The following is a 19940-nucleotide window of genomic DNA, read 5'->3' on the forward strand; positions in this document are numbered from 1 at the left end:
AAGTCCTAATTAAAATAAAAATGCGTGGACAGGAAGGATTTCAGACGCTGTGCATAAAAGTGCATGGAATAAAAGACGGTTTTGGGGTGAGGATGCCACCTAGCGGAGAGAAGCGTTACTGCACCAGTGAGGAACTCACCGTTAGATGTCACTATCTTACAGCAGCAACAATGGCGGCATATTACAGTGGCGGAATGGGGTTATAATAATAATTTAAAAAAAAAAAAAAAAAAATATATATATATATATATATATATATATATATATATATATATATAATACAAAAAATAAAAGAAAACAAAAGAAAAGAAAAGAAAAAAGAGAAAATAAAATAAAAAATAAAAGAGAAAAGAGGAAATAAAATAAAATAAAATGATAATAATAATAATAATAATAAAATAATAATAATAAATATATATAATACAAATTTGATACCTGAAATATTTAGATATGAATTGAATGAAATATTTATGTATAAAAATAGATAGTAAAAAAAAGTAAATTATTGCATCAATCATACAAAAGTGGAGATACCATTGCCGCATTCTTGATACGCTTTTTTTTGTTGTTTTAAAGATATCAAACATGACAGGCATACCTTCCACTTTAACAGTTGGGCCAGAAGCTTTTGGAGCATTAGCTCACGCACAGTAGCTCAAAGTATATCCACTTTGGTCTGAGCAGCTGCTGTTGTTTATTGACCCAAGTGACTGAACCCGCACGCCACGTGTCCCCGCCCCCTTACAGCAGCGTGTACTTGAGAGACAGCAGCTGCTGCTAACTGTGAGCACCTCTGAGCACTGGTCACAAGTAGCAGTCGACACCAGCTACTTTCTTATTAATCATTAGATTAGGCCCTATACTTATCACAATGCATTGCCTGAAAACTCTAAGGATGGCTAACTCCGGAATCTTGCAGCTATTTAAAAACGCAGCAATCTCAGCCAGAGTTGGAGCTGACGGCAGTGTTTTGTCCAGGACGCAGCAAGCTGTTCCTCTGCCATGCTGGGTCACAGCATCACCTCACCCCCACAGAGCCCTTCATCACCACACGGGTCCTGATGTGGACCGAGGAGACGCCAAGTAGGTCACTGGAGGCCGCAATACAAAAATGTGTGCTTCACTTGCGCTGCATCTTCGGTGATGGGGAGATTAAATGATTTTTTTTTTTAAGGAAATTATTTTTTATATTATTTCACATGCCATCTCTTATGGATAATTATTTACTAATCAACTATAAACATATTAACTCCTAAATGTAATGCTTGTATTTTATTATTATCATTGACTTTCATTAGTAACTAAGCTGCGTGAATGTAGCCTGTTCAATAAAGTTTTTATTCAATGAAAACATATACTAGCTTTTCCAGCATGTCTAATGAGTACAATTCCATAATGTATTTATTCCTATTTTCCAAACTACCTGATGCATGTTTCCACCTGTTGACATTCTGCGTTCTTCTTTCGGCGAGTTAGGTTAATGTCCAGTATGGAGGACTTGCTTTTCTACACCATCACAGACGGCAAAGAGATGATCCCCCTCTCGCATTTCATTTCAGTGAGTCACTTTCGCCGTCACTTCATTATCTTTGTCATGTTTTGGACGTTGTGTTCCTAGTACACGAGCACGTGTTTTCCCCGCAACTGCTGGTGTTTCCTAAACACACCTCTGACATTAGTTACAGGAGACTTCAGAGCCCAGCGCAGGACAGGACAGGAATGTGCCAGTTTCTTATGTAATAGGAATAAATATAGTCGCTAAAGAAGTCCAGAGGACCCGTCCGTACGAGGAAGCGGGGTTTCTTTTAATCCTGATACTAAGTTAAAGGATTGAAGTATTGAGCTGATGTTTATATACGACGTACAATCCAACTTATTTGATCAGTTCAATTACAGCAAATAGTCACATGACATAAAAGGCTGACATCTGGTCACCTGAGTGACTATGGTAACATCTTTTTCTTAAATGGAGCACCGACACCCGTGTGTAAACACAGTCATCCTTTTCGGATGACTGGTAATGTGTTTGTAGAAGTAACAGGTAGAACGAGGAAGCGGGCCGAGGTGAAATAGAGCATAAACAATCCCTTAGCATCAAGGTTTGTTTAAAAAAAAAAATTGTTCTTGTTCCTTATTATAGAAATGTTTACACAGCACTAAAAAGGTAGAGGAACAAACACGTAAGTCCTTGATGTCGGCATCTGCCATAACCTTTATACAACCGCATCTTATTATTATGCACACTTCTGTTTTTTTATATATTTTATTGTATTATAAATCATTGATCATCATCAATCTGAGGATATTTTCTCATTCTCATTGATTAGGTCCTATACTTTCTTTCAAATGTTGATTACAATGTCATGAAGATCTTATCAAAGTTTAAGCATTACATATAATTGGTGCTAAACTCAAATCATCAAGCCATGTTGTTTGGTCTAGAGCAAGGGGTCTCAAACACGCGGCCCGCGAGCCAAATGTGGCCTGCAGGACGCTAGTTTGAGGCCCCCGCCTTGATATGAAAGTTTAATGTTTAGTGCGGCCCGCGCAAGTTTGATATGGATGCTGTATGGTATCATGTACCCAGAAAAAATTATTACGTTTGATTAATGTTCATGTTAAAGGTTAAATAACTGTTAATAGTTATCCTCCCTATCCGTGTGGAAGTGGTAAGTTTTTGGCTTTTTAAGTTTAAAGGAAATAACTTGGAGGCTACCATTTAGGTCGCTAAGCTCTCTAGTTTGCGAGTTAGCATGTGTCTCAAGACCCTGCAGTTGCGCAATATGTTGTAAATAAAAAGAGTATAAATGTGACTATAGTCGTGTTTTGTCATGTCTACAGGGCTCTAATAATGCTTTGTTCATTTTAATCTGAAAAAAATAATTTGTCTACCTAGCAACTATATGTGGTTTCTTAATTTTTTATTATTTGTCGTTTTATTATTATTATTATATTTATTTATGACTGATTGATTTTCTTTATTCTTGATTTGTTTATTTATTTTTTATCTTATTTTGTGTAGAAAAATAAAAAGTAAGATATTTGAGAACAGTGGAATGTTTTATCAGAGCTTTTCTTGTAGAAAATTGGAACCAAAGCAAAGTTTTTTCATTTTTCTGTTTTTAATAAAAGCGTTTTTTTTTTTTGGGAAACCCTGATGCGGCCCAGTCTCACCCAGACCCTAGCTCCAGTGGCCCCCAAGTAAATTGAGATTGAGATCCCTGGTCTAGAGACAGTGCCACTGAGGCAGGAAGACAGGAAGCAAAACTGGAGGTAGCAGATGCTGAGGTTCAGAATGGGAGTGACCAGGATGGATAGGATCAGGAACGAGTACATCAGAGGGTACATTTTTTTAGTCCGGTTAGATTGTTAGTTAGTCCAATCTACTTTCCTTTTCAAGTATCAGTTGCGCCATATTTGTTAAGACACGGAGTGCTGCCTCAATGTGACACTTGTGTCATGCAGTCGTCCCCTGCAGAGTGAAGGAAGTCCTACACTTCCCTAGTCCAAACTGAATGGTTTCATAGTTTGGCCGATGTGGTCTGTGGGCCGCCTACTGAAGAACCCTGAGAGTTTCAGCTGGTTCTTGAAGATATCTCAGATAATCCACAAGCTTTTCTCACTTTCACTGTGTGAGCCTGCTGGCTGCTTAACCTTTTGCTAATGTCTTGTGTGCTGTAATGGGTAGCAAAGTCATGAGACATTGGCATCGTGTGGGTTGTAAGCACCTCGGGCGAAGCTAAGGCTCTCCGTATGGTCGGCAATTGAGGAATTTTGACCTTTTAGGGCAACTGTAGTTCTCAATGTGCTTAGCAAAGTGGAGTTGGCAGAGTTGGTGTATGACAATCCAGATTATATTTGTTTGTGGATCACTGCTACTTCGACGATCCATCCATTTTCTATGTCCTCATTAGGGTTGCGGGAGATTACTGGAGCCTATCCCAGCAAGAGACAGGGTCTGGATTGATCGCAGTACTTCTACTATTACATTCATTCATTTTCGACCGCTTTTTCCTCACGAGGGACGCGGGGGGTGCTGGAGCCGATCCCAGCTGTCTGCGGGTGAGAGGCGGGGTACACCCTGGACTGGTCGCCAGCCAATCACAGGTCACATATAGACAAACAACCATTCACACTCACATTCATACCTATGGACAATTTGGAGTCGCCAATTAACCTAGCATGTTTTTGGAATGTGGGAGGAAACCGGAGTACCCGGAGACAACCCACGCATGCACGGGGAGAACATGCAAACTCCACACAGAGATGGCCGAGGATGGGATTGAACCCTGGTCTCCTAGCAGTGAGGTCTGCACGCTAACCACTCGACCACCGTGCCGCCCCATTCCAAAAACATGCTAAGTTAATTAGCGACTCCATATTGTCCTTAGGTATGAATGTGAGTGTGAATGGTTGTTTGTCTATATGTGCCCTGTGATTGGCTGGCGACCAGTCCAGGGTGTACCCCGCCTCTCGCCTGAAGACAGCTGGGATAGGCTCCAGCACCCCCCGCGACCCTCGTGAAGATAAGCTGTATAAAATGGATGGATGGATTATCATTATATTTAAGGTGCTTATTAAATATAGTAAGTATAGAAATAGAATAGGAGACCAGGGTTCAATTCCACTCTCGGCCATCTCTGTGTGGAGTTTGCATGTTCTCCCCGTGCATGCGTGGGGTTTTTCCGGGTACTCCGGTTTCTTCCCACATTCCAAAAACATGCTAGGTTAATTGGCGACTCCAAATTGTCCATAGGTATGAATGTGAGTGTGAATGGTTGTTTGTCTATATGTGCCCTGTGATTGGCTTGCGACCAGTCCAGAGTGTACCCCACCTCACGCCTGAAGACAGCTGGGATAGGCTCCAGCAACCACCGCGGTAGAAAATGACAATGAATGAATAATGAAGTATAGCAATAGATTCCTCATAAAATCAAATACAGATGCTTGAAGTTAAATTAGAAATATCTAATTATTGGCGTGTGCATGTGAATTCTTGCACATACTTGACAGAAAATTCCAGCCGAGATGATTTACAAGGACAAAAAAGTGTCAGCTATGTGTAAAAGTGACTGGTGTCATACATGGTGTTCTCCAAAATAGACTCACATGCTCCATACACTGCTTTTCCTGTATGGTTTCTTCTTATTTTAACTACTTTTAATTGAATATTAACAAGAGTTAATACTTTGTATCTCTGCAGGCTTTGAGAAAAACAGGTCTTCGGACTTCTGACCCGAGGCTGCGTGACTGTTTGCGTCAGATGCGACAATTCACACTTGACTCTCTCGGATCGGGCATGATGGATAAGGCGCTCTTCAGAAGGTATTAAAAGCTCCTGGCATGTACACCGCCACCATTGCACACACACACACACACATGCTCAAAGACGGGGGGAGGGGATGGGGTAAGAGTATACACCCAATGAACCCTTCTCTGTTCTGTCAATGTACAGCTGACTTCTTCCTAAATGTCAATCATATGTTATATTATAACTATCATCAAGAGTCCTTCATAGCTTTTTCGGTATCAGTTGTGTATTGAGAATAGTGCTGGTGCTATTTGAGGCCCGCAGACTGACAGAGACAGGCGTTTAGAGGCGACAGCTGCCACCAAGACGCTTTCACGTGCACGCATGCAAGCAAAAAGAGTTGCAGCGTGAGGACACAGGCCTTGAGTGCCCTCAAGGCCTGCGCTCCATTACATAAAGTGGCTCAACAGCTATTTGCGCATTTAAAGTGTATATTTCCTACAAATGGAAACGCTTGTTTATCACATACTACAGTATTAATTGGCGCTGTACCCTAGAAACCGCCCATGAATGATACGGGAAAAATGCCAAAATGATACTGTGTCAAAGCCCAGGGCAGTGATACTGATAAAATATAGAGTTTAACCATGTCCAGTATCAGCCCCGCGTAGCTGTCCACTCTGGTATCGTGCCCGTGAAACAACCAATCAGAGAACAGCACACAAGCGCTTAGTGCCTAGTGCTTCTCCAGTCACCAAAAAAAACCCCAAACTTGATTAATGGAACTTTAATTGTCAGACATTGATAAGATAAGACATATTATTAAAATATTATTGTTGAAATATTTTTGCAATTGTCGTGTTTACACTGTTTAGATATAATACATGTAATAAACTGAACATTTTCTGGAAATAAAATGGTCTTTTGATTAAATAGTACGTGATAATAAGATCACATACATCGGTCTCGGGCTGATACTGACACTTGGGGGCATGATACTGGGCCTAATACCAGACAAACCATGTGATAACCTATAACTATGTTACATATGGCATATTTGCCTTCCTTTTTCCTCAAAGGCACACTATAAATATGCTATTAGAATAAGAGCGGTCTTTTTTTAAATAGTAAATGACCCATATGAATAATGCAAGTACCTGCTTTCTTCTTCTAGCATCCCAAACTTCTCGCTAGGATCTCATTGGATGAGTGAGATCTGTGGATAAAAAGTTATTGGCTCAGCTGTGACTGCAAATCCAAAATAAGACAAAGCTCTTAGAGATTCACGATTCTATTGTACACTCATGTCGCGTATTCGTTTTTAAATCCCAACTCTATCATCCTCACGCAGGTACGTCGGTAACAACATCATGCTGCTGACAAAGGCCTTCCGAAAAATGTTCATCATCCCAGACTTTGAGGTTTTCACTGAGAAAATCAATGAGATGTATGAGAATGCACAACAGCAGGATGGGGGCCAAGTAAGTAACAGATGCTCATAAATACAATCATTGTATCATGGCGGTGAGGAACATAACAGAAGTAGTTATGATATCACAGCAGATATTATAAGCTTCTATGCCGCTTATCGTCACCATCCTATAATTACAAAAATATACAAAGATCTAATATACTGGACTGTAACAAGATGGGGGCAATACAGAGCAAGGCATTTTACGTATTGGTTCGAGCTACAGTCTCTTTAAGTGATTACTGTAGGCCGTAACCACGGCAGAATTCATTCATTCATTTTCTACCGCTTTTTCCTCACGAGGGTCGCAGAGGGGGGTGCTGGAGCCTATCCCAGCTGTCTTCGGGTGAGAGGCGGGGTACACCCTGGACTGGTCGCTAGCCAATCACAGGGCACATATAGACAAACAACCATTCACACTCACATTCATACCTATGGACAATTTGGAGTCGCTAATTAACCTAGCATGTTTTTTTGGAATGTGGGAGGAAACCGGAGTACCCGGAGAAAACCCACGCATGCACGGGGAGAACATGCAAACTCCACACAGAGAGGGCCCAGAGTGGAATTGAACCCTGGTCTCCTAGCTGTGAGGTCTGCGCGCTAACCACTAGACCGCCCACGGCAAAATAACATCAGAAAAAATTAGCCGTTTTCTGAACAAGAAGCCCTTCACCTCAAACCACACCCACACAAAGTAGAGTTTATCTTAAAGGGGAACCTATTATGCTCATTTTTCCACCTTTTGTATTGAGTTGTGGTCAGAAAAGTTTTTTGATTTTCCAGAATCTGCACCTATTCCTTCTGTATTTGCTTTGATTTGTGCTTCCTGCTAAAACGGACTGTTTTCATTTATTCCACCCACCGGGCGTGCCTGCTCCTCTGTGATTGTTCACACGCCCAAAGTGCTTCCTAACTAAGAACCATATAAGGAAGTCTGGCCCTCTGTGACATCACAACGGAACGGTTTTACCCACGCCTTTTCAAACAGAGCATTTTGAACCATCCCAAACTTCTTTCAGGGCTCACTTCCAAATGCGCAAACCTCATTATCTGAAACTTTGGTATCATTTAACACAATAATACAACATTCTAACTACATTTATCGGTCAGAAAAGTGGAAAAAAGCATCATAGGTCCCCTTTAAATATGTGGTAAACATTTATTGTCGGAACTTCAAGCATTGGATAACTTTGAAGTGTATAACCGTCTTGGTTATAAGTGTTCATAATCCCTACACATCTACACGATAACTCATCTGGAGCTAGTTCACAATCGATATTTATCTAATAACTAAAAAACATAAACCGTTGAAATGAAATACTAAATCTACTCAACGGAGATGTCAATTTCTCCCTCTCAGTCAGCCATGGTCAACATAATTTGGTTTGTTGCCAGTCAGTGGATAGAAAAATGTTATTGTCGGCCAGCTAGCTGGCCCTTGTGTGGTGAATTCGATCAGTTAAAGAAACAATATGTCAATATAGTTTAAGCATCATGGACCAGCACTACTGATTCTGAAGGCCCTGGGCAGAATAGATTAAAACCTCAGTTTGCGTCTGCTTAGCGTGTTTTTCGGTTAGTGTACAATATGGCAAATGTCTTGGCGTGTTTTTAATACGCTGCCCGAGTCCAACTGTGTTTTTTTTATGTTTTTTTTTTTTTTAATAAATCACAATGTGTCCCACCTTGGTAGCATCCTATTAGCAAAGCTAAACAACATGGCAACCGGAACCGGAAGTTACGTCACCTGCATATAAATGACTTACTTTTACTTTCATGAAGATGTGACTGTTCCCAAAGACACGATTTGGCAGTGAGATCAACAACCGCCACGTTCCTGTTTTGAATCACATCAAGATCATGTCTTCAGTGAAGGTAAAAGCAAGTATTTGCGGTATTTCTGAAGGGAAGAATTTATTTGGTTAACAGTCATTTCAGTTGGAACAAATTAATGACGCTAACCAAGGTTCCACCGTATTATTATATTTGGGAAGGCAGGTACGACACTCCTTAAAGTGTGCAGGTGTAGCTAACATTTTGTTCCATTATTTTCTTTTTCAAGAAACTGTATAAGACATATAAGCAAAAATTTGTTGAATATATATATTTTTTTGTAATGGGGAAAAAATATTAACAATATATTTATCGCATTTTTTGTCAATGAATATTTAATATAGTATAATATTTAAACCTGAAATATTAACTGTTAAAAATAAAAAATAAAAAAAAAATAATAAAAAATAAAAAAAAAATAAATAAAAAAAAAAAATAAAAAATAAAAAATAAAAAATAAAAAATAAAAAATAAAAAATAAAAAAATAAAAAAAAATAAAAAAAATAAATAAAAAATAAAAAAAATCTGTCACTGATCACGTGATCATCCTCAATCAGGTGGCTGATTACATTCCTCAACTGGCCAAATTCAGCCCTGACCTATGGGGTGCGTCTCTTTGCACCATTGATGGACAAAGGTAAGCATCTCATTATAAATGCATGCATCAATTTTGACATCATCCAACCATTTTTCAGCTTTTCCATGTTTTTTCCATTCACCCATTCACGCCACACAGACACTCAGTGGGTGATACCAAGGTTCCCTTCTGTCTGCAGTCATGCATCAAGCCTTTGGAGTACGCCATCGCAGTGCACGAGCTCGGCAGTGAGCACGTGCACCAATTTGTGGGCAAAGAGCCCAGTGGATTCCGATTCAACAAACTGTCCCTGAATGATGACGGTAAACAGGATTCTATCCATGATTCCCACTATCTCGGTTACTATGGTTACTACTGCAGCTTAGTATTGGGTTCTTTCTTTGTAGTAATTGTAGTAGTAGTGGTGGGATGTTTTTTTGCAGCTTCAGGGATCACATCAGGTTTTCAGACTGTTTTTTTTTTTGTCGCAATCCTGAACTGTTACATCACATGTGACTCATGTTCCGCCTAAGGGATGTTGGTGTTGTGAAGTAGCTCCCCTAATCGCAGCAGTTCATTGGTGGAGAGGTAAGTTTGTGATAACATGCTCTCATTTCTTGTGCAGATAAGCCACACAACCCAATGGTGAATGCTGGCGCTATCGTTATCAGCTCTTTAATAAAGGTAAAAGCTTTTCACCGGTGTTCTAGGTGGTAAATTACAAGACTTTACATTTTTCACTGTTGGATCTTAAAGGGTGTACAAAGTAGAGCTTCAAAATGCAAAAAGAAGAATTTTTTTTTATTGCAAAACAACCATTAAAAGCTGTTATGCTGTTCATCAGCTTATCAAAATGTAAAGCGTCCCTGATATGATTCATCAACTTTGTTTAAATACATTGTAGATTGTAATTACGTATGTTCTACATTGTTCGTTTTGTGAAAGCGAACGGCTAAGTGGTAGATTGTTATTTTGGGGCAGCGTATTTTTCAATAGCAGTCATGCCAAAAGTTGTGTTGCTGCTGGATGTTCATCATAGCTGGTGACACTGTAATTGTTTTTTTTTTTCCAAAAGAGGAAGGTTAAAGATAACGATAAATGAAGTAAGTGCAGATAGCGGGGGTGCTGGAGCTTATCCCAGCTGTTTTCGGACGAGAGGCAGTGTACACCACTGGACTGGTCGCCGGCCAATCACAGGGCACATATTCACGCCACACTCATATTCATATCTATATGGACAATTTAGAGTTGCCAATTCTTAACAAAGAAAACCCACACAAGCATGAAGTGAACATGCAAACTCCATGAGATGGCCGAGGGTGGAATCAAACTCGGGTTTCCTACCTGTGTGGCCTGGGCGTTAACCACTCGACTGCCATGCAGCCTATTTTTTTTAACAATGTCTTAAATGTTTTGATCAGCTAATGAACAGCCTATTTTTCATTTTAATGGCTGTTTGCAGTCAATTGCAGACTCAGACAAAAAACAGACAAAAATGGTTTGTCCCACTCCACATTCCTACATTTTGCATTTTGAAGCATTAGAAACGGCCAAAACATCAGTGCAGACCTGGAAATCACCAGTCTCAGCCAAAACTAGCGAGCCACCCAACAAACTCTCCATTGTGCGTCATCACTCCATTATTGACCGGTCAGTCTGTGTCCACAGCCGGTGGACTTTGTCCATCAGAACCGACGTCAAACTTGTCCCAGTGGGCATAGCCAAATATGGTGTATGTGTGTGTGTGTGTGGTCGGTAGTTTTTAGAGTTTTGCTTTAGCTTCACAGCTGACTGGAGAAAAACGTTGGGCTTCATATCACATGTAGGTCAGCTGGACGGGAGGGACTGTGTGAAGGACGGGGGAGGGTGTTGGCGTGTTTGTTCTTCTGGCCAATCAGAGTGTCCACAAGAGAAGGTGTGTCGCACGCCCTTGCTGACACTTGGCACAAGTTGGTGATCGTGTGGTTTAGTATTGTTTATTTCTTAACACGTTGCATTAGAGAACATCACAACAACAACATTTGCAACTCAGGTGCTACAATTGCATCTCTAAATGCTAATTTCTAAAAACAATATATTTTTTTTAAAAAAGCCAGTCAGTAAATCAGGAACCCATTAAAGCATCCAGAATAACCAGAGACAGTGTTTACATTACTAAATACACCAGGACATCATGTGACCAGTCAAAGTATGCAAACACTGCCATCTATAGGACTGGCAGAATCAACATACCATCAGAAATCTTAGTGTAAAAGGTAGGTCATATACTATATAAATGAAATTAAAATAGAGTAATAAAACAAAATTGGATTAAGTTTATAGTAATAAATGTATGGCACCATTTAGACGCATTTCACAACTGAAAGTGATTTCTTTTCTTCTTACCCCGACAGCCCGACTCAAATAAAGCAGAGAGGTTCGACTATGTAAGTAAAAGCTCTGCTTAAGACTTAGACTGCAGCGTAGCCTCACTGTCACCCCCCCCCCCCCTGCATGTTTTTTTTGCAGATAATGGACTTCTTAAAACGCACAGCTGGAGCAGAGTACGTGGGCTTCAGCAATGCGACGTGAGTACGAGTAAGAAAAGCTCTACGTATATAGGTTTAGAGGCACTCTGATGTTATTTGTCATTTTTCCTACAATGGTTTCACAGCTTCCAGTCTGAGAGGGAGACAGGCGATAGAAATTTTGCCATTGGTTATTACCTCAAGGAAAAAAAGGTGAGATTTTACGCAGGTGAGTGTGTAGGTGTGTAGGATCGATAATAAAAACATCTTGGAGTAAGTGAGATGTCTGATGTGAGGATGTTTTGGACTTGCAGTGCTTCCCTGACAACGCCGACATGATTGCGGCTCTTGATTTCTACTTTCAGGTGAGCAACGAGATATTCAAAAATGTTTTGTTTACATTTGACAACATCATATTTTCTCTCCTTGAGTCCTAAAAACTGTTTAAAATGTTTAAAAATTGGAAAGCATACCTCTTTTAAATGTAAGAGCTGAGTGTTTTCCATCCCAGTTGTGCTCCATCGAGGTCACATGTGAGTCAGGCAGCGTCATGGCGGCCACCCTGGCCAATGGGGGAATTTGTCCCATCACGGGTGAGCGTGTGCTGAGCACCGAGGCGGTTCGGAATACGTTGAGTCTCATGCATTCCTGCGGGATGTACGACTTCTCTGGAGAGTTTGCCTTCCATGTGAGTCACCTTTAAAAGTGTTCATTGGTATGAACATCCAGCAGCAACACATACTTTTTGGCATGACTGCTATTGAAAAATGTGTTCATTTTCATAAAATATTTAACATATTTATGCTTTTCAGGTGGGCTTACCTGCTAAATCCGGGGTTTCTGGTGCCGTGCTCCTCGTAGTCCCGAACATCATGGGTGTGATGTGTTGGTCTCCACCTCTGGATCGCCTTGGGAACAGCGTGAGAGGCATTCACTTCTGTCAGGTACATCACAGCGTCATCATTTGCGGATGAAATCGACGTGATGATAAGAATGTTCCGCATTTCCAGGAGCTGGTCTCTCATTTTAATTTCCACAACTATGACAACCTGAGACACTTCACCAAAAAGCACGACCCCAGACGACGATCAGATGATGAGCCGGTGAGTTCCAGGCAAGACACCTTTAATATACGCAACAAAAATAAACACAGCAATTTAGGTTTTGTGTTGTGTATGTTTTTGTTGAGTTTATATATTAGATGCAATACACTGTATACAACATATATATATATAGTGTGTTATAGTAGTATCATATAGTATTATAATGTTTACCTCTCCAATCAATAGAACAAGTCAGTGGTAAACTTGATGTTTGCGGCCTACAGCGGGGATGTCTCTGCTCTGAGGAGGTAACATTCACAATAAGTAGCATTCTTTAATGCTGTTATAATACTTAGAAATGTATTTTGTAGACATTTGTATTTTCCGTCTATTTGTATTTGCACATGAAAATAACTTTTTTATTATGTGGCTCTTGTGTGCCTTCTCCAGAACAAAGTGCAGTAATATTGTCTGGAAATAATACTAGTTTTAGATATTTCTTGACTTCACAGTTGTTGTTTGTGTAAAGGGTGAACAGTTTGGGTCCCAGTATTGACCCCTGGGGTATGCCGTATGATATATTTAAGCAGGTGTATATTCTCCTAGCTTCACATATTGCTTCCTGTTTGCAAACTAGCTTTTTCAGTTCAAACTAACTCACTGATTCCATCCCGTTGAATTTAACTAAAATACTGTGATTAATTATATTAAATGCTTTTGTTAGATCCACAAAACTATGGCTGTGCACAAATGAAACTAAACCATTACCATTAATTGGATCATTGATAATTCATTGATTAATTGTTGTAACTCGAGTTAGAAATGCAAATTACATTTTTTTTTTGCAGGTTTGCTCTTTCAACTTTAGACATGGAGCAGAGAGACTATGACTCTCGCACAGCTCTTCACGTGGCCGCTTCAGAAGGTGCAACTCTTTCAGTCATTCCAATATGCATTATAATGTTTCAAACATATTACTCACAATATTCTTCTAGGCCACGTTGAAGCTGTCATCTTCCTGACTGAGGAATGTAAAGTGAATCCTTACATCAAAGACAGGTAGACAGCGTGCAATAAAGGAGACATCAAAATGAGCAATCCATCTGTATACTGTACGGTCTAACGGTGTTCAATGGCAGATGGGGTAACACGCCTCTGGATGACGCCAGGCAGTTTGGCCATCACGTCATCGCCACCATCCTGCAGCAGTACCAGCATGTACACACCGACAGCGACTCAGCAAGCTACAAGGAGGAGCGGAAGGTTGCCATGGATACGCTGAAGAGCATCAACTGAAGGACCAGAGGAGGTTTTAAAATACAAGTAAAGCACTTAGGTAGCGCTAAATGAAACAGGGTGACTGAGACATGTGATGAATGTATGATGTTAAGATACTGTATCTATTAATGGTGTGCAGGGTTACATTTTTCTTTTTAAATGTAATTGCTCAATATTATACGGCGCTCTACTGTAATTAATATTTAATTGCATACGGAATGTCACTTTGTAGGATTTTTTTTGTGCTGTATGTTTTAATCTAATTTATTTTTAAATATGCTTGCTAAACTATGCATGTCTGATTCATACATTGGCGTAGTCGTACTCATCATCAACTACAGCGTGCAGTATGTCGTTATTTTGTATGTTTTTAAGAGTAACTCCTCAGTGCTGGTCTGTTCTTGTATCTATTGGTTGCGTTCACACTTGTCATTTTACACAGTACAGGACCAAACGGGATATAAAGACTGGTATTGGAACTGGAATGCTACATTTTATTGCAAATGCTGATCCGAAACACATGACTAACTGCCAGGTATTAGTAGTAGGTGAAACAGAAAACGGAAAAGGAATGTGACGATATAATTAGGAAACTAAATGTGTTGCATTACTTTGAATTTGAGTTTAGTGGTCAATGGATACAAATGGCTCTTTATGTTAAAAAAGTATCCGATTCTTTTTTTTGGTTGTGCAAAAGTGAACGCACCCAATGCCTGTTTCAGTGATGTAAATTTAATATACAGTATTAACATGCCCAGAAAGGCAGCACCAGAAATGTGTAAAAAGTTTAACCACCTCATATCTTGCTCATAAAGCTGATAAATGTGATCATTTGCTCTTTCACAAAAAAGTCTAAGCATAGATTGGCAAGATTCATAATAATGAACATGCAAGATGACCAGGCGTGTTTTAAAAACAATAAATGATTCATTTGTATATTTTTCCATATGTGAGGCAATTGCATTAAAGGAAAAGTACGCAAAATTCTTATGTGGGACACAAACACATTTTATTTCCCTTTTCTGTGCATTCTAAAGAGAGAAAATGATTGAGCATGACAGAGCTAAAAATGGGCAAATATTAACCACGCTACTGCAATATTGTTTTCTCTCTTTAGAACACACACAAAAGTGAAATAAATATGTTCATATTTCACATAAGGATTGTGAATAATAGGCACAATTTTTCTTTGAAGCTATCACTTAAGGCCCTGAGGCTCCTCCATGCCAGAGTGTGTGAGCAGCTCCCCATCCCAAAGTCCAAAAGCAGGGCAGAGTGGAGTCTTGAAATGACCACTGATGGTATGAATGATTCTCGGTCTTTCAGTGTCTACCAGCCCCAAAAACCTTGCCTCAAAGTCCAGCAGAATGCCCACACGGTCCGGCTTTCCCACCAGGGTCACGGGGACAATCTTATTGTTGGTCATGGCGAACCACTTCCGCTGAGCATAGCCGAACACCCAGGAGGAACTGCTCGTACCCACACAGTCATCACGGGACATCAGTGCTTCGGCTACTCCCACGCGAAACTCCTGAGACTTTTTGACCGTCACTTCCCAGTAGTGACGTCCACTGTTGATCTTCTCGTCGCCAAACACAACCGCCCAGTCTCGGAAACGCTCGGGGCTGTCTTGGACATGGCTGGGGTCCAGACCTAGCATGCGGTAGATGACGCCGGTGTCTTTCTTAAAGAGATCCAGACTGCTGTGAGCTGTCCTCTCGTCTAGACGGAACTGCAGACCTACACGCAAACAAGATGATTTCACTTAACTAGTATAAACATTTGGAACAACTGTGCGGTGTTTGCAAGTTGGCGACCATGTTGGTTTCCAAGCCCTCTTGGCAACATATTTTCACAAAAGCGACAAAATCTACTTTTTCTGGTGTAGTTGAAGAGTAAAGGTGGAGGCAAGTAATTATTACATTTGATTTTCTACCAGGTTAGGCTTTCTTACCTTACAACATCATGTGTAAATAATATGCAAATTAGCCACTGACGTTGGCGAGCGACTTCTCGGACAGCCAATAGCTACTTTTCTTACTGAGAAGTTGGCCATAGTGCAACTATGACTTTTCGAGCTGCATTAAAAACATATTTTTTTACTACCCTAACATATTATTTTCACTCGTACCGTACGTTTTTCAAATGTGTCTGTTGTTGCAGAGCAAGTTACGACTATTTGTTTGGCGACAAGCAAGCTCCACGTTGTTAGCAATATGTAAGAAAAACATTAGCTGCTATGACTCCACGTCGTTTCGCCGACCTCTAAGAAGCTACGAGTTATTAGGGTGTTTTATTTGACACTTACCTTTCCATGTCGACGTGATAAATTGTCTCCGAGGTGGCAAGTTGCTATATTTTCTGTATCTTGTTGTCAGAGCGGTAACCATCCGAGTCCGTCCCACCAGGCAACAAACTCTCGCAACATTACTAGGCGACGCCATGTTTCTTTGCTCACGTGGTTCAGCTGCTTCCTGCTTTCATACCAGAAACTGCCTGTACTCTACCGCCCCCAGCAGGCTTGGAGAGAAACAGTCACCTGTATTATTATTATTATTATTATTATTATTATTATTATCTGGTACTGTCCACTGTCAAACTGAGGGCCACATCGCAGTTATGGAGGCCCCAAACTGTCAATATATATTAATATAAAAACGAATATGGCCTCATTATTATAATTTGGCTATTTTTTCTGTGAAAATTAAAGAATAGATTTAGAAATGATACGTGCATTGTTGAGATACATTATTCCCATACAGCAAGATGATGTGAACTACATTCCCCTTAAATGTCTTAAAGGAAATAAAATAAAATAAAATGATGCTTCCATACCCCTGCATTTCAATGTCATCACTCAAGGAGGCAGACTGGCTCATTTTCTACATCTGATGTGAAAGTAAAAGTCGTACAGGTGAACATTAGGGTGTCAATCTCTGGCGCATCTCCTCTACAAACACGCTCACACACGCACACGCACACGCACACGCACAGAGCCAACCTCACGACTCACAGCAGCGACCACAACAAAAGTGTCTGCCTCCGGAACCACGTCCACAGCAGAAGACGCGGAAGATGGAAAACGCTCGCAAGGAAAGAGACTCGCATTGCGTGGAGCCACGCTGCAGCTCTTCTTAAATCAACTGAATTGTCCAAAAAAAAAAAGGATTTCCCTTCTTCTTTTGTGTCTCCTCCTGCTGGCGTGCACCCATCATGCGCGCTTCACTGGACTTCTACCAGCAAATTTACGAACCGATGAAACACTAAGTCAAGCCATTTAACGTCGTGCTGCGTTCATGGACCTTAACATCGCTCACGAACCTTTACATCTTGTTTAGTTGAAAGAAATTGCATTTTTTTTACTTTTTCTTTACAAGAGTTGTACTGTTTTGTTTTTTACACCAGTGTGAGTGAGAGATGGCGAGTCGATTCCACGGATGTTTTTCTGTGTATTTGCACCTGAGCAGGTGGACAGTTGACGCCACAGGTGAACACAATTGAATGAACGAGTGGATTGCGACGCTGATTTCTGACTCTGCCAACTAACACGCACACATACACAGCTTCGTGGGGATGGATCTGAAGGTGGAAAGGGAAGAAATGGACACAGATCAACCGCCACCCATTGAAGTTTTCGCGCACAGGTCCACTTTGCACGGCATCGCTCACATTTTCACCTACGAGCGCTTCTGCTTCAGACGCTTCCTGTGGCTCGTTTTGTTCTTCGCCTCCCTGGCGGTGTTGCTGTACGTGTGCGTGGACAGGATCCATTTCTACCTGGAGTACCCTCACGTCACCAAACTGGATGAGGTCACGACCCCGATCATGACGTTCCCCGCGGTCACTTTCTGTAACCTGAACGCATTCCGCTTCAGTCAAGTGACACGCAACGACTTGTATCACGCAGGGGAGCTGCTGGCGCTGCTCAACCACAGGTACCACTCTGTTAGACAAAAGCCGCTATATGATCAATCAATGACTGTTTTGTATCACATTGATTGATTGACACTTGACACAGTGGATCAATGAACTGTGTTTTTTTTAATAGTAATTTACTATTACTAATCTACTAATTTGATAAGGAATATTCATTCATTTTCTACCGCTTATGAGGGTCACAAGGGGTGCTGGAGCCTATCCCAGCTGTCTTCGGCCGAGAGGCAAGGTACACCCTGAACTGGTGGCCAGCCAATCACAGGGCACATATAGACAAACAACCATTCACACTCACATTCATACCTATGGACAATTTGGAGTGGCCAATTAACCTAGCATGTTTTTGGAATGTGGGAGGAAACCGGAGTACCCGGAGAAAACCCACGCATGCACGGGGAGAACATGCAAACTCCACACAGAGATGGCAGAGGGTGGAATCGAACTCGAGTCTCCTAGCTGCGTGGCCTAGGCGCAAAACACTCTTCCAACGTGCAGCCTTGATGAGGAATATTCATTCATTCATTTTCTACCGCTTATCCTCACGAGGGTTGCGGAGGTGCTGGAGCCTATCCCAGCTGTCTTCAAGCGAGAGGCGGGGTACACCCTGGACTGGTCGGCAGCCAATCACAGGGCACATATAGACAAACAACCATTCACACTCACATTCATACCTATGGACAATTTGGAGTCGCTAATTAACCTAGCATGTTTCTGGAATGTGGGAGGAAACCGGAGTACCCGGAGAAAACCCACGCATGCACGGGGAGAACATGCAAACTCCACACAGAGATGGTCGACGATGGAATCGAACCCGGGTCTCTTAGCTGTGTGGCCTATGCGCAAAACACTCCACCACCGTGCAGGAATATTCATTCATTTTCTACCGCTTATCGTCACGAGGGTCGCGGGGGTGCTGGAGCCTATCCCAGCTGTCTTCGGGCGTGAGGCAGGGTACACCCTGGACTGGTCGCCAGCCAATCACAGGGCACATATAGACAAACAACCATTCACACTCACATTCATACCTATGGACAATTTGAAGTTGCCAATTAACCTAGCATGTTTTTGGAATGTGGGAGGAAACCGGAATACCCGGAGAAATTGCACGGGGAGAACATGCAAACTCCACACAGAGATGGCCGAGGGTGGAATTAAACCCTGGTCTCCTAGCTGTGAGGTCTGCGCGTTAACCACTAGACCGCCGTGCCGCCCCAAAAGGCAATATGTGAAAGGAAAAAATACAGCCCGAATGGGAGATGTTGCAGTATTGTCTTGTTGAAAGACATCACCACGCTTACAATCTGGTTACTATTGTACATGAAGTATTATTATGTGTTTATGTGTAAAGTTAAATAATATTGTGAGGGATTGAGCTGGTTGTTTACAGAGTAAAAACATCAACTGCCACCAGTGTGGTACCACAGTTTGATGTGAAGGTTAAAGAAATGAAGAAGAGACATAGCTTGGAGCTTGGAGATGATGTCAGCCTCCGATGAGCTGTCATTGCAGAGATGCCATCAGCATTCAGTGCCTCCGGTGGCTTCACTAAGTGGCTTCATAGCCAATCTTTGAAGATCTGAATGCGTCTTGTCATCATCCCACATCAGCCTGAAAGCAAACAATGTTTTGTCAAAGTTAAAAAGTAAAGCCAAATAGTCTGAATACACTCTTTTTGCTGCTTCTGTCTGAAATAGGATTAATGCTCAATATCATGCCTGCGTTTGCAAAGTAGTGGGGGTACTGTCGCACCCCCGGGCAAAAATGCGAAACGCTTTTGGCATTAAATTCCATTTGAGAATGTTCTCTGTTTGGAATCACTGATATGAGAAATATCTCTTGTCATGATATTTAAAATGCACACATGCTGAAGTGCAGGCCTCTGCATCGGTTATGGGATTCTCAGAGGTGCCTTTTAGGTGGCCGTAGGACGCATTTTTTTGTTTTGATCTCAGTTCCACATCATATATTGTCAGCTTGTGTTTATATGTCGTACATCCAAATTGACAGTATTTATAGTTGATGTTTCTGAAATAGGCGGCA

At 41.2% G+C, this 19940-nt stretch overlaps 3 protein-coding genes and 1 long non-coding RNA gene across 6 annotated transcripts in view; 2 read left to right on the forward strand and 2 right to left on the reverse strand.

Annotated features, from left to right (window-relative positions):
- Positions 1-763: 763 nt before the first annotated feature.
- On the forward strand, positions 764-14443 carry gls2a (glutaminase 2a (liver, mitochondrial)). Of its 3 annotated transcripts, XM_058051311.2 has the most exons (18): positions 765-1083; positions 1477-1558; positions 5204-5325; positions 6603-6732; positions 9117-9196; positions 9296-9459; positions 9762-9820; positions 11530-11562; positions 11645-11703; positions 11790-11856; positions 11958-12008; positions 12155-12331; positions 12456-12587; positions 12654-12746; positions 12933-12994; positions 13535-13611; positions 13682-13745; positions 13826-14443. In XM_058051311.2, exons 1-18 carry the CDS (start codon positions 872-874, stop codon positions 13980-13982), a joined length of 1821 nt encoding a protein of 606 aa, XP_057907294.2. In that variant the 5' UTR covers positions 765-871; the 3' UTR covers positions 13983-14443. The 3 variants fall into 3 exon arrangements, 2 of the variants coding, with proteins under 2 accessions (XP_057907294.2, XP_057907295.2); XR_009119754.2 differs by lacking the exon at positions 12933-12994 and having other exon boundaries at positions 764-1083; positions 13826-13909; XM_058051312.2 differs by lacking the exons at positions 765-1083; positions 1477-1558; positions 5204-5325; positions 6603-6732 and adding an exon at positions 7089-8600.
- Positions 14444-14640: 197 nt separating this feature from the next.
- On the reverse strand, positions 14641-16486 carry spryd4 (SPRY domain containing 4). The gene is made up of 2 exons (XM_058051323.2): positions 16273-16486; positions 14641-15704 (listed from the first exon to the last, which is right to left on the reverse strand). The coding sequence occupies exons 1-2, from the start codon at positions 16406-16408 to the stop codon at positions 15163-15165; spliced, it is 678 nt and encodes a 225-aa protein (XP_057907306.2). The 5' UTR covers positions 16409-16486; the 3' UTR covers positions 14641-15162.
- Positions 16487-16934: 448 nt separating this feature from the next.
- Positions 16935-19940, forward strand: part of LOC131104294 (acid-sensing ion channel 1-like) — a 41684-nt gene continuing 38678 nt past the window's right edge. Inside the window, exon 1 of the mRNA XM_058051317.2 lies at positions 16935-17899. Within this exon, the coding sequence (XP_057907300.1) occupies positions 17538-17899 (362 nt within the window). The 5' untranslated portion in view covers positions 16935-17537. The remainder of the gene's footprint in view (positions 17900-19940) is intronic.
- The window catches only part of LOC131104300 (uncharacterized), a 39802-nt gene continuing 39014 nt past the window's right edge, over positions 19153-19940 (reverse strand). Inside the window, exon 4 of the long non-coding RNA XR_013629834.1 lies at positions 19153-19508. This is a non-coding gene — a long non-coding RNA (uncharacterized LOC131104300). The remainder of the gene's footprint in view (positions 19509-19940) is intronic.

The sequence above is a fragment of the Doryrhamphus excisus genome, linkage group LG15 (assembly GCF_037039965.1).
Source record: "Doryrhamphus excisus strain RoL-2023G ecotype Guam linkage group LG15, RoL_Dexc_Guam_v1.1, whole genome shotgun sequence".
Classification (NCBI taxonomy): Eukaryota; Metazoa; Chordata; class Actinopteri; order Syngnathiformes; family Syngnathidae; genus Doryrhamphus; species Doryrhamphus excisus.